This window comes from Antennarius striatus, chromosome 8 (genome assembly GCF_040054535.1).
Source record: "Antennarius striatus isolate MH-2024 chromosome 8, ASM4005453v1, whole genome shotgun sequence".
In the NCBI taxonomy this organism is placed as follows: Eukaryota; Metazoa; Chordata; class Actinopteri; order Lophiiformes; family Antennariidae; genus Antennarius; species Antennarius striatus.
This window is the reverse complement of record NC_090783.1, coordinates 876,402-890,464: the sequence shown is the minus strand read 5'-3', so window position 1 is coordinate 890,464 and position 14,063 is coordinate 876,402. Positions and strand designations below refer to the sequence as shown.

Below are 14,063 nucleotides of genomic sequence, written 5' to 3'. Positions count from 1 at the left end.
ATACATCACAGATTTCCTGAAGTTGAGACCCTTATTTTGAAAAGCTGGAGCGGATGTTCCTGTTTTGATCCGTTATCTACATTTTATTGGCTGTCTGACCGACGTCTGAGGAAAAACTGACCCCGACGTGACTTTAATAGTCCTACTATAGTGATGCCAAGACCCGCCCTCTTTTTCCCGTGATTGGTCACTTGACGATGACGCTCCCATCAGCATCGAGTGTCTCTAAGCGACGTCATCATCTTTCCAAGCCAATCAGGAGCAGAGTAAAGCAAGAGATGACGTCGCCATAGTAGGATCGGTAAATTCACCATCCGTCCAACCGTGACGGCAGGATAAGGAATAATAAAACCACTTAACGTGGATATACCAGTCCGGAACCGGGATTAGAGACACATTCGCCTTAAATAATCCATTTTAACGTTATTTCCGCTCGGGAATCGAATGTATTTCATCGGGACCGTGTGTCCTGATTTTTTTTTTTTTAAATTATCGTCTGTCACTAACTAACCCAGATTGTCCGTTATCGAACTATTTACACAAAAAAAAAAACTCGGTTATTCTTTCCGGTTGTTTCTGTCGGTACCGATTCGCATGTTTTTTGCTTCACACCGGTTAACGGACTGGTAACGGAAGGTTAGAGGACGGACGAACCACACCGAGCGCTCCGGTAAGCAAACCTGTTCACCTCTGAGGATTAGCGCGATGCTAGCTGCTAGCTAGCACGTCCTCCATGGGATGCTAGCGGTTAGCTGCTAGCTTGAGGGCTGTACGCTAGTTGTGTGTTAGCACCGAGGTTATTAGCATAATAATTATTAATATAATAATGATAATTATTATTATTATTATTATTTAGCCCAGCATGTAGGCTAGGCTACATGTTAGAAGCCTATTTAACCTTTTATGTCTGACGTCATACCCACTGCAAAAAAATGTTGTTCAGAAGATTCAAAAAGAACTTTATTAACATCAGACATCTGCCTCCCTGTTGAAATAATAATAAACTATAATTAATTGAAAAGAGAATAAATATAACCTACATTTAATGCGCATATTATATATTGTATATTATATATATACTGTGTCAATATATATACACACACACTTATATATATATATATACGTTATATATGTGTATAATATATATTATATATATAGTATATATATTATATATATATTGTGTATGTGTGTGTGTGTATATATATATATCAGTATATTATTGCATATTATACTGTATATTATTATATATTGTGACGCAAACATGACGCCATTATCCTGATTGCGTTGGGGAGAAGCTGCTTGCTGCACCATAAACATCAGTCACTCGTGTCAGGGGGGAGAAGGTGGGATTGGTGGGGTGTCCCACAGCACCAGTGGACAGAAGTCCCCCCCCCCGGCCCCCTGTGGAGTCAACATCCAGATCCAGACGGTTCCGGTTCGGGTCCATGCCGTGCTTCCTGTCGTCCAATAAACAGCTGTTGTTTTATAAACAACCAAGTCATCAGAAAAGGAGCGTAAACACAAGCAGCCATATTTAATCCATCTGTTCCCCCACAGGGTGGGGCTCCACCCTCCTGGGGCGGGTCGTTTCTATAGTTGGATGCGGTTGCTTGGCAATGCAGTGCGTCGGATCCCCCAGGCGGGCGGCGCTGCTGTGACGTTTTGACTCCAGGTGGACTGAAACACTTGTGTGTGTGTGTGTGTGTGTGTGTGTGTGTGTGTGTGTGTGTGTGTGTGTGTGTATGTGTGTGGAGACGGATGGAGGCGCGTCAGGTGGTCGCTGCTGACGGGGTCGCTGCTGGTGGGGTCGCTGCTGATGGGGTCGCTGCCTGACCCCCTCTCTCCTCCTGCCCCCACAGGGATGGATAACGCTCACACCAAGACGGTGGAGGAGGTTCTGGGGTTCTTCACCGTGAACGAGTCCACGGGTCTGAGCTGTGAGCAGCTGAAGAAGAACAGGGAGCGATGGGGGCCCAACGGTAGCTGCACTAACCGCTAACCATCCCGCTAACTGCTAACCAGCTCACTGCTCTATGATGTGATAGTCATTAGAGTTGATAATCATATCTGTACAGAATGTCCTATTAGAATTAATTCAGGTTCAAAGCTCCACAAATGTTCAGTAAATATATACAGTAGAACCTACAGTAGAACCTGGAGATACGAGATTAATCCGTTCCGTGACTGAACGTGTAAGTCAAACATTTTCCTCGTTTAGAGTGATTAAAATTATTTTAATCTGTTCTAGTCTGTAAAAAACCTCAAAAACCCCTAAATTATAGGGTAAAAATTACATATTTTTATCAACCAATAGACACGCAGACTTTATCTGTGTGTAATAAATTATATATAAGTCACATAAACAATGTTAAAGAATGAAAAGAAACATAAAAGTCGCGAGAACACACGAGCTACGTCTTTACTCCACCAACGAGAACGAGATCCGGTCTCACTGATGTCGTATCCATACGCTAACTAGCAGTGGTTTCCTGAGAGACGACTCGTATCTCAAAGAATTCGTATCTCAGGTTCTAGTTGGTTATGTTTTTACGATCCAGGCGACATCATCTTCTATAGTTTTTTATTGAACAAATGCCGTCTCTGATTTTGTCGTGGACCTTTTTTCCTCCTCCCTCTCCTTCAAACTCGTCCTGGACGCTCAGAGCTGCCGGCTGAAGAAGGTGAGCTGCTTCCTGTCTGATGATCTCCAGTCTTCTGGTCCCACTTCCTCACCCTGTTTCCTCTCTTCCCTCTTCACCCTGAAGGGAAGTCTCTCTGGGCGCTGATCCTGGAGCAGTTTGAGGATCTGCTGGTGCGGATCCTCCTGCTGGCCGCCTGCATCTCCTTCGTAAGGAAACAGACGCCTATTCTCGACCTTTGACCTGAAGGAGCTGGGTTGTGACCTCTCTGTTGTCGTCCGTCCCGTTAGACGCTGGCCTGGTTCGAGGAGGGGGAGGGAACCATCACAGCCTTCGTCGAGCCATTCGTCATCCTCCTCATCCTCATCGCTAACGCCATCGTGGGAGTGTGGCAGGTAAGCGAGACGCTCTACGGCTCGACCAATCAGCTCGTGAGCGTCCCATCTGGATGTGGTCAAAAAAATGCGGTCAGGATTGATCCTTCAGTTATTGATCGCCTCCTTTCAGCGTTGAGGAACACAAAGAAACCCTGAAAATAAACATCATTTCTTCTCACTTTTACTTCTTCCATGCAGAGCGACCAGTCTACTAGCGCTGGAATGGTTCCTGTTTGTTTATGATTAGGTTGCCGCGGTAACCAACCTGAGTGCAGTATAATCACAAGTTGATTATTGGACTTTGATGACACACATTTGATGAATAAGGAGATTGTTGTACAGGTTTATGTCGTTAACTAGTCCCAAGAGACGTTAGCTAAACTAACTAGCCTCCATGCTAACCTGTATTACCCCTAGCAAAAAGTACGGAATCACCAGTCTTGGACGAGCGCTCACTCCTACGTTTTATTATGTAGAACAAAGTCAGATCACAAACATGAAAAAGTAATGAATTTTTTCCAAAGAGCGTCTCCTTGGCAGTGCCGTTATCACACCTTGGCGGGCTGCTGGACCAGGTGGACCAGTAGGAATCATGGCTCCAACAACAGACATGTCTGTTGAGAACAAAGACAGGACTATCAAACTTCTTGAAGAAGGTAACTCTACACGTGTGGTCGTCATAGATATGGGCTGTTCACAGTCAGCTGTAACGAAGATCTGGACCAAGTACAAACAGCATGGGAAGGTTGTTAAAGTCAAGCGTACTGGTAGACCAACAAAGACATCTAAGGGTCAAGACAAACAACTAAAGGCCTTATGTCTTGAAAACAGAAAATGTGCAACAAGACAATGAAAAAGAAATGGGAGGAAGCTGGAGTCAATGTGTGTGACAGAAGTGTTCAAAGTCGCCTAAAGGAAATGGGATTTTCATACAGGAAAGCTAAAAGGAAACCATCATTGATGCTTAAACAGAAAACAAGACTGTGATGGGCTAAGGAGAGACAATCATGGACTGTGGATGACTGGATGAAGATTATCTTCAGTGATGAGTATCTGCACTGGACAAGGTGATGATGCTGGAACTTTTGTTTGGTGCCGTTCCAGTGAGATTTCAAAGAGGACTGTTTGAAGAAAACATCAAAATTCCCACAGTCCTTGATGATACTTTGGACAGCTTTCTTATCCCTTCAACTGAAAACATGTTTGGGGATGATGAAATCATTTTCCAAGATGACAATGCATCATGCCACAGAGCAAAAACTGTGGAAGCATTCTTTGGAGAAAGACACATCCAGTCAATGTCCTGGCTCCAAGTAGCCCAGATCTCAACCCAGTTGAAAACCTGAAAAACAAAAGTCAGAAGTGGAGAAACTAAATACTACTGATGTGTTTTGATTGTTATTTGTCTGTTTTTCACGATTCCATATTTTCTTCCTCAGAATTGAGTGATTCCATATTTATTTCTTTGCACTTGTTCTATAAAAGTAACATTCACTGACCACCACGACGTTTTTTTCTTCATTTCTTTTAGTGTTTCTGAATGCCAAGGAGTTGCAACTTTGTAAAAATTCATTATTTTTTCATGCTTTTAATCTGAGTTTGTTCTACACAGTAAAATGTCGGAGTGAGTGCTCGTCCAAGACTGGTGATTCCATACTTTTATCTAGGGGTAGTGGATAAACATTCCCAGTTCTGTACTGAACTTTATTAACGAATGTATTTTAATCATATTTAGTTCATACGAATCTATTTTAAGCTGACCAACAATTAAATTTTATTTTTTAATATAGAACAGAAAAATCCTCTGTGTCCCGTCTCCAGCTGCTCCTTCCTCATCGTGGGTCACGGGGGTTGCTACGGGCTAATAATATGATATTATATGTTTTATTCTGATTTTTTCGTACAGAAACATGATATTATGTGTTTTTAATGGTTTACTAGTGATTTTATTATTCTAATATTTGTGGCAGACAAACATAAAGTGGAAGAAAATGACGTAAAATGTTTGAAAACTGTTGTATCATCAAGAATGATGTAACTTAAAGTGTGTGTGTGTGTGTGTGTTAAATCCTTCACCAGTTACTAAATGAAATGCTTCAGGATGGTTGGTCTTGACATGAGACTGACTCCAGAGAGACGTTCCTCCTGGTTCGGCTCCAGATCCGTCTTCCTGTGTTTAGTTTGCGTCCTGCGATCTTTTCTGGTGACTCACGTCAAACGTAAACATTTATTCTGTGTGAAGCTTCGCAGACGAACGAGACGAACCGTGGAGGCCGTTTCCACGTCAGTCGGTGTTTTAATGAACCCCAAAGGTTCCATCAACACCAGGAGAACACTCTGTCCTCTCTGTCCTCCAGGAACGGAACGCCGAGAACGCCATCGAGGCGCTGAAGGAGTACGAGCCAGAGATGGGGAAGGTTCTCCGACAGGACAAGAAGAGCGTCCAGAGAGTCCGAGCCCGAGACATCGTCCCCGGAGACATCGTGGAGGTGGCTGGTGAGTGGACAAGAGGGCGGCGGCGTCCTCGTTCGTAATGCGGAGGACATCAAGGGACGACTAAAGAAACGTTCAGTCTCAACATTCTGCACCTGCCTCAGAGCCACGCCCTCTGGCCACGCCTTCTGGCCACGGGTCGCAAAGATACAGTAATGCAAAAATACACAAACACGTGGAGCTGCTTCATGTGTCTGACCCGGTTCTGTAGGAACCACCCTGACCCAGAATGGAGACCAGAATCCTCCAGACGCCTGCTGCTATTTCTGAAAGCTCTGAGAAAGAATATGTGTGTGTGTGTGTGTGTGTGTGTGTGTGTGTGTGTGTGTGTGTGTGTGTGTGTGTGTGTGTGTGTGTGTGTGTTATCTGTGTGTAGTAGATGATGTGATGTCCAGGGCATGGGAACTGAGTGACACCAGAACCAAAGCACAGCCCCCGACCGGAACGGGTCGCCGCATCTTTAGTATCTCCGCTGAGGGAGTTTCAAACTGGTTTCAAACCCGTAGTTCTGGTGGAGTTCTGAGGGTCTGGGGTTCTGGTGGAGTTCTGAGGGTCTGGGGTTCTGGTGGAGTTCTGAGGGTCTGGGGTTCTGGTGGAGTTCTGAGGTTCTGATTGGACATGTACGACGACACAAGTTGTTTCCATGTCGATTCAGATCCAGGATTCCCAGCTGCCTGTGGTTTGGTCTGACCCGCGCTGGTCTGTTTGTGGTTCTCACACGTCCTCCTGGTGGAGGTTGTTGATGACCATCAGCTATTCTCCATGTTTACTGACGACATGAGGGAGAACACGCGTCGTCCTCTCGGGGGGGACGCTGATATTTCCCTTGGAGCTCTCAGTCGACACTAAAGTATTAAATGGCGTTGAGGTTCTGTTCAGGTTGGTTCTACATGAAACGTCTCCCTTCAACCCCCAGTTGGCGATAAAGTCCCGGCCGACATCAGGCTGACGTCCATCCGCTCCACCACCCTGAGGGTGGACCAGTCCATCCTGACGGGGGAGTCGGTGTCGGTGCTGAAGCACACCGACCCGGTACCGGATCCCAGAGCTGTCAACCAGGACAAGAAGAACATGCTGTTCTCTGTGAGCCGTCTTCACACCTGAATGTGTTTAAAAAGGAAATCGGAACGCGTCTTTTATGAACCGGACTTCTGACTTCCTCCCAGGGGACCAACATCGCGGCGGGACGGGCCATCGGGATCGTCGTGGCGACAGGGGTGCAGACGGAGATCGGTAAAATCAGAGACGAGATGGTCTCGACCGACCCTGAACGGACGCCGTTACAACAGAAACTGGACCAGTTTGGAGAACAGCTGTCCAAGGTGGGGAACACTCTCCGGCGGCACCGGGTCCAGTCGACCAGGCGCCGCCATCTAAGGCGTGGCTATGCTTCTGTCGCTCCCCAGGTCATCAGTGTGATCTGCGTGGCAGTGTGGGCCATCAACGTGGGACACTTCAACGACCCGGTCCACGGGGGCAGCTGGCTGAGAGGAGCCGTGTACTACTTCAAGATCGCGGTGGCGCTGGCGGTAGCCGCCATCCCAGAAGGTCAGACGTCTTTACCGGACATCACACGCGTGTTCCTGCTGCTTCATACGACATTTAGCGTAAAATAATCTCATTTATATGCATGTATTCGGTCCGGGGTTGTTGGTACAGCCAATCTGTGGTCATGTGGGGTTCCACAGGGCTCCATCGTTGGACCCTACTGCTTCATCTCTTCATGCTCCCATTGGCTCAACATGAGTGACCATCGCTTTGCAGATGACACACAGCTGTACGTTTCACTGAACCCAGGAGCTCAAGGACCCCTGTAGTCCCTGAGTATCAAGCAAATCAGTGACTGGATGCAGCTAAATGTTCTCCAGCTAAAAGGAGAAGAGACGGAGATCATTGTGTTTGGACCACAAAAAGAAATCCGGGTCAAGTCAGGTTCTGACTCAGGTTTAAAGTTCCAGAGACACATCTTCAGGTCACGCTGTGTCGTCATTCCTCTGAAAGCCATCAGCGGAGGAATGACGACACAGCGTGACCTGGAGATGCTAGAACAGATTAGATTTCTGAAACCAAGTTCAACACACGCTGAGAACGTCTGGATCTGGTCTGAACATGGTGACTGACTGAACACGGTGAAGAACTAAAGATGGTGAAGAACTAAAGATGGTGAAGAACTAAAGATGGTGAAGAACTAAAGATGGTGAAGAACCAAACATGGTGAAGAACCAAACATGGTGAAGAACCAAACATGGTGAAGAACCAAACATGGTGAAGAACCAAACATGGTGAAGAACCAAACATGGTGAAGAACCAAACATGGTGAAGAACCAAACATGGTGAAGAACTAGACATGGTGAAGAACCAAACATGGTGAAGAACTAAAGATGGTGAAGAACTAAAGATGGTGAAGAACTAAACATGGTGAAGAACTAAACATGGTGAAGAACTAAAGATGGTGAAGAACTAAAGATGGTGAAGAACCAAACATGGTGAAGAACTAAAGATGGTGAAGAACCAAACATGGTGAAGAACCAAACATGGTGAAGAACTAAAGATGGTGAAGAACTAAAGATGGTGAAGAACCAAACATGGTGAAGAACCAAACATGGTGAAGAACTAAAGATGGTGAAGAACCAAACATGGTGACACATTCAAAACCATATTTTAATGTCTGCTTTTTAATTCTGTGAATTCCTTTAAATTGTTTGGTGTATGAATGTTGCTACACTTGTCAGCTGACGTTGACGTGTCCCCGCCCACCTCCTGTGGTCATGTGACACCTCCAGGCCTCCCGGCGGTCATCACCACCTGCCTGGCGCTGGGCACCAGGAGGATGGCCAGGAAGAACGCCATCGTCCGCAGCCTGCCGTCAGTGGAGACGCTGGGCTGCACCTCGGTCATCTGCTCCGACAAGACGGGAACGCTGACCACCAATCAGATGTCGGTCTGCAGGGTAAGGCGTGGGCGGGGCTTAGCTCCAGACTTTTCTAACCCCTGCAACCGGTTTGGTTAACGACTAATGGCTGCCATGGCAACGAGAGCCTAACAAACACTGACGTAGACCAACCCGGGTCGTTCAAGCCGCTCGTGAACTAACCAGCTGCTCGGGTGCGTGTGTGTGTGTGTGTGTGTGTGTGTGTGTGTGTGTGTGTGTGTGTGTGTGTGTGTGTGTGTGTGTCCAGATGTTTGTTGTCGACAGTGTGTCGGGGGGGCGCTGCAGACTGAGTGAGTTCAGCGTCACCGGATCGACTTACGCCCCCGACGGGGAAGTGTGAGTGTCTCTAACCCCGACTGTTAACGCTTGTGTGTGGGCGTCGGCTTGCGATCGCCGCTCTGGGCGTGCGTCCTGCCCTGTCCGTCTGTCTGACCGTCTGTCTGTGTGCAGCTACCAGGACGGCGCGGCGGTGCGCTGCAGCCGCTACGAGGGCCTGGTGGAGATGGCCTCCATCTGCGCCCTGTGCAACGACTCGTCACTGGACTACAACGAGGTGAGGCGCCGCCACACGACCATATATGGTCTGACGTCCACCGCTGGACTCTCATCGTGTGTGTGTGTGTGTGTGTGTCATGCAGGCAAAGGGTGTGTATGAGAAGGTGGGGGAGGCGACAGAGACCGCCCTCTGCTGTCTGGTGGAGAAAATGAACGTGTTCGACACCGACCTGAGAGGACTGACCCCCGCTGAGAGGGCCACCGCCTGCTGCTCCGTAAGAGAGTGTGTGTGTGTGTGTGTGTGTTACACGATCCTGTTTCAAAAAAATCAATCAGCCTGAGGGCGTCATTTCTGATTGGATGATTGATTCTGAACCACACCCAACCAGCCAGTGTTTGAAGTCAGAGGAACCGGTTACTAGAGGGTTCTAACCAGAGATAAACCGGTTACTAGACGGTTCTGTTAGTCCCTTTCGGGTCCGACCCCCCAGCGGTGCTCAGGGTTCCTGTGTTCCAGGTGATCAAGCAGCTGATGAGGAAGGAGCTGACGCTGGAGTTCTCCAGAGACAGGAAGTCCATGTCTGTTTTCTGCTCGTCCAATAAGCTCACCCGATCTGCTTCTGGAGCCAAGATGTTCATCAAGGTGAGCCACGCCCACCGTGTGGAGACCCCTCCCCTCCGATGTCTGATCTCCTGTCTCCGCCCCTTTCCCCGCCCCTCAGGGAGCTCCAGAGAGCGTGTTGGAGCGCTGCACTCACATCCGGGTCAGCGGGTCTGCCCGCGTGCCTTTGAGCCCGGCGGTCCGAGAGCATCTCCTGTCCACCGTGAGGGAATGGGGGTCGGGCAGGGACACGCTGCGATGCCTCGCCATGGCAACCAGGGACACGCCCCCCGACATGCACAGCCTCAACCTGGAGAACACAGCTGCGTTCGCCGACTACGAGGTGATGGTGGTTCACTGCTGGGCGAGCTAACCTGTTAGCATAGCATCCATAGCTGCTGCAAGCTAATCGGTTAGCGTAGCGTTTACAGCTGCTTCCAGCGGCTGAGTTAGCAAGTTAGCGTAGCATCTACAGCTGCTGCAATTTAATCAGTTAGTCTGCAGCTACTTCCTGGTTAGTTGGCGGTCTCAACTGAGCCGTGTGTGTGTTTTTCTGTGTGTGTGTGTGTGTGTCTGTGTTTGCCCCCCCCAGGCCGATCTGACCTTCGTGGGCTGTGTGGGCATGTTGGACCCCCCCAGGAAAGAGGTCCTCGGAGCCGTCCGGATGTGTCGCCAGGCTGGAATCAGAGTCATCATGATCACAGGTGACCTCAGAGGCGCCCGAACAGAAATCTGTGTCGACACGTCCTTCATCACCATCATCATCATCATCATCGTCTTCGTCTTCCTCCTTCTGCTCAGGTGACAACAAAGGCACCGCCCTCTCCATCTGCCGGCGGGTGGGCATCATCACGGAGCAGGAGGAGGAGCAGGAGGGCGGGGCCATCGGCGGGGGCCTGACGGGGCGCGAGTTTGACGAGCTGCCCCCCCACCTGCAGCGCCAGGCGTGCCGGACGGTGCGCTGCTTCGCCCGGGTGGAGCCGGCGCACAAGAGCCGCATCGTGGAGTACCTGCAGAGCCTGAGCGACATCACCGCCATGGTGACGCTAACGCTAACACTAATGCTAACACGCCGTTGGGCTAGCGCGGCGCTAAGCTAAACGCCTCTCTCTCTGCTGTGGTTTCCAGACGGGCGACGGCGTGAACGACGCCCCGGCGCTGAAGAAGGCGGAGATCGGCATCGCCATGGGCAGCGGCACCGCTGTGGCCAAGTCGGCGTCGGAGATGATCCTCGCCGACGACAACTTCTCCACCATCGTGGCGGCGGTGGAGGAGGGGCGCGCCATCTACAACAACATGAAGCAGTTCATCCGATACCTCATCTCCTCCAACATCGGGGAGGTGGTCTGGTCAGTGGGGGGGTCTGAGGGAGGGGGTGTGGTTACTGGAGGGCGGGGTTGCTGACGGTTCTCCTCCCGTCTCCTCAGCATCTTCCTGACGGCGGCGCTGGGGATGCCCGAGGCGCTCATCCCCGTCCAGCTCCTGTGGGTCAACCTGGTCACCGACGGTTTCCCGGCAACGGCTCTGGGCTTCAACCCCCCCGACCTGGACATCATGTCGCGACCCCCCCGCTCCCCCAAGGAGCCCCTGATCTCCGGATGGTTGTTCTGCCGTTACCTCATCATCGGATGTGAGTCCCGTTTCACACGTGTGGCGTCGACCCCCGCCTGCTGCAGGTCGTTAAATGAAGCGCTCCTAAACCCCCCCACCCCCACTTCTTTAGGTTACGTGGGAGCCGCCACCGTCGGCGCCGCCGCCTGGTGGTTCATGGCCGCCCACGACGGACCCAAGGTGTCCTTCTACCAGCTGGTAAACACACACCCCCACCACCAATCGATCGATCAATAAAGTTCCAATGGTGATCAATAACCCTGGCGGACGTCAGACAGTAAGTTAACGGCGGGCGTTTCCTCCTCAGTCTCACTACCTGCAGTGCAGCGACGGCCACGCCGAGTTCGCCGGCGTCCAGTGTTCCGTCTTCGAGTCGCCGTATCCCATGACGATGGCGCTGTCGGTCCTGGTTACCATAGAGATGTGCAACGCCTTGAACAGGTGAGAGCGAATCCACTTCCTGTCTGCTGCTGGTGCATAAAGCTAATGCTAAAGCTAAAGCTAGGACGCAAGCTGACAAAACCAAGTGACATCGAATGAAAACAATCAAAAGTAAATCATGAAAACAAGACATATTACTACAGTATTACTGCAGTATTACTACAGTATTAGTGCAGTATTACCACAGTTTTACTACAGATATTACTGCAGATATTACTTCAGATGTTACTACAGACATTACTACAGATAGTTATATGACTTTTTAATGACTTTTAAAGGCTTTAACATGTTTATTAGACTAAAATATTATTTTACTCTTTTTTTTTCTTTTTATTTAAACAGTTTTAACGTGGTTAGAAATAAAATCATCTAAATTAACAGTTTGTTTAGTTTTTATATTGTACTATTGTTAAACTCCATCCTTGTGTACGCTTCTACCGTTTATTCTGTTATTACTGTTGGGATGCATAAACGTCATTATGGGATGCACACTACTTTCTGGAGTAAAATGAACTCTGATACGGTAAAGAGCGTCTGCCGACAGTCAGGAGGCGATCAGGCAGGAAGTGAGAGCCGTTTTAGAGCAGCTCCTCCTTCAGAATAAAAGGTGCTACATGCTATGCTAATGTAGCAAGGCTAGCATGCAGCTAGATACTCCGCCTCCTCCCGCTACAGGAACCAACGTCATCTCACTTTTATCTGTTGACATGTTTGTTTTTTTGTTGCGGAGAAAACTTGCAGACGACATGCAGATTGACAGCCAATCAGGACGCAGAACCGAACGCACTGTAAAAAAAAACAAAGACATAAAGAAAACTAAATTTCACTGGTAAAATGTGTGACCGGCGTTCTGGTAACGTGTCGTCTCCTCCAGCCTCTCGGAGAACCAGTCTCTGCTGAAGATGCCCCCCTGGTCCAACCCCTGGCTGGTGGGGGCCATCTGCCTGTCCATGGCGCTGCACTTCCTCATCCTCTACGTGGACCCCCTGCCGGTAAGACCTGACATGCGGAGGTGGAATCCGTCCGACGCATCCCTCCTTCATCCATCCCTCATCCGTCCGTTCTGCCTCCAGGTGATCTTCCAGATCCGCCCCCTCACCTGGCCCCAGTGGGTGGTGGTGCTGAAGATGTCCATCCCCGTCATCCTGATGGACGAGGTCCTCAAGTTCCTGGCGCGGCATTACATCGAGCCGGGGAGCCAGATGCAGGTGGGAGGGGGTTACTCCCGCGGCAGCGCCGCCCCTTCCTGCGCCTGTTCTGACCCTGTTTCCTGTTCCGACAGTACCTGGAGGAGGAGGAGGAGCTGCGAAGGACGAGGGCCGCCTCGGGGCCGCTGGCCGTCATGGCGACCAGGCTGCACCAGTCGCTAAGGGGCGTGTCCTGGGGGTTCGTCCTGATCTCGGCGCCGCTGGTGATCTGGATCTTCAGCCTGGACTCGGACATCACCAACATCTTCTGGGAGTGACGGGGGAGGGGGGGGACAAATGGAGAGGGGGGAGGGAAGGAGCGGGAACGTCAGCAGACAATCAGGAAGTGATCAGACAGGAAGTGAGAGCAGCTCTCCCTTCAGAATAAAAGGTGCTAACGTGCAGCTCGCTATACGTTCATGCTTACAGCATGCTAACCTTTTGTACGCTAGATACTCAACCACCTCGCGTTAGCATGCTGGGATCTGAGCTCCCATTGGTCCATCCACTGGACCTTAGAGTCCAGTGGATTGATTTAAACAGCTCTGGATAACCGTGACCTGGATAACTGACTCCGCCCACCAGGAGGCGTCGTCCACGCGTGGAAAAAGTCTGAATGATTTGCTTTAACTTTTTTTTGTGCTTCGAGATTAGAGCCAGAAACAGCCTGACGTTATGAGAATCAAGTCCTGATAGGTGCAGTAGCACAGTGTGACCACAGGGGGGCGCCAGAGAGCCACAAACGCACGACAATTCCACAACTTCATTCTTAAAATGTCAGATGTTTTGTTTCGTTCTTCTTCCCCTCCTTCCGTCGGACCTCAGCTTCATCGAAGCTGAAGCCGTTGTGACGCGGCTGTTTTCATTGTTTTGCTTCTTCCGCCCACTTTTTTTTTTTTTGCTTCATGTTCGGTTCAAACGATTCTCCGTTGGCTTTCAAACCGTTTTTTTTGAGACGTTCGTTCTGTTTTTTTGTTTTGATATCATTAAGACAGAAGAAAACTCCCCAATGCACTTAGTGAACGTTTGTTTGTCTTTATTTTTCTTATTTATTAATGTGTTTTTCATGGGTCCGTGATGCCATGACAACCCAGCTCTGACAAATCCCAAATGAATGAAACGTTTGTTTAAATAAAGGTTGAATTGAAGACCTTTGCTGTCCAGTGTTTCCTGATAACCAGAAAGAAACCGATCAAAACACACAACCCTGAGGAACACCGTGAAGACGTGAGAATATTTATAATTTATAATTATATAATGATTAAATAATATAATAAAATAATTATG

The 14,063-nt window shown here is 49.2% G+C and overlaps 1 protein-coding gene across 1 annotated transcript; it reads left to right on the top strand.

The window, feature by feature from the left end:
• The first annotated feature begins 302 nt into the window (after positions 1-302).
• On the top strand, positions 303-13,926 carry si:dkey-28b4.8 (sarcoplasmic/endoplasmic reticulum calcium ATPase 2). The gene is made up of 24 exons (XM_068322579.1): positions 303-670; positions 1,755-1,979; positions 2,664-2,681; positions 2,766-2,848; positions 2,930-3,034; positions 5,374-5,512; positions 6,426-6,592; positions 6,676-6,831; positions 6,916-7,057; positions 8,293-8,459; positions 8,689-8,777; positions 8,892-8,994; positions 9,080-9,211; positions 9,454-9,579; positions 9,659-9,880; positions 10,130-10,241; positions 10,339-10,577; positions 10,666-10,886; positions 10,965-11,167; positions 11,261-11,346; positions 11,456-11,589; positions 12,464-12,581; positions 12,663-12,797; positions 12,872-13,926. The coding sequence occupies exons 2-24, from the start codon at positions 1,817-1,819 to the stop codon at positions 13,052-13,054; spliced, it is 3,243 nt and encodes a 1,080-aa protein (XP_068178680.1). The 5' UTR covers positions 303-670; positions 1,755-1,816; the 3' UTR covers positions 13,055-13,926.
• Positions 13,927-14,063: the final 137 nt, after the last annotated feature.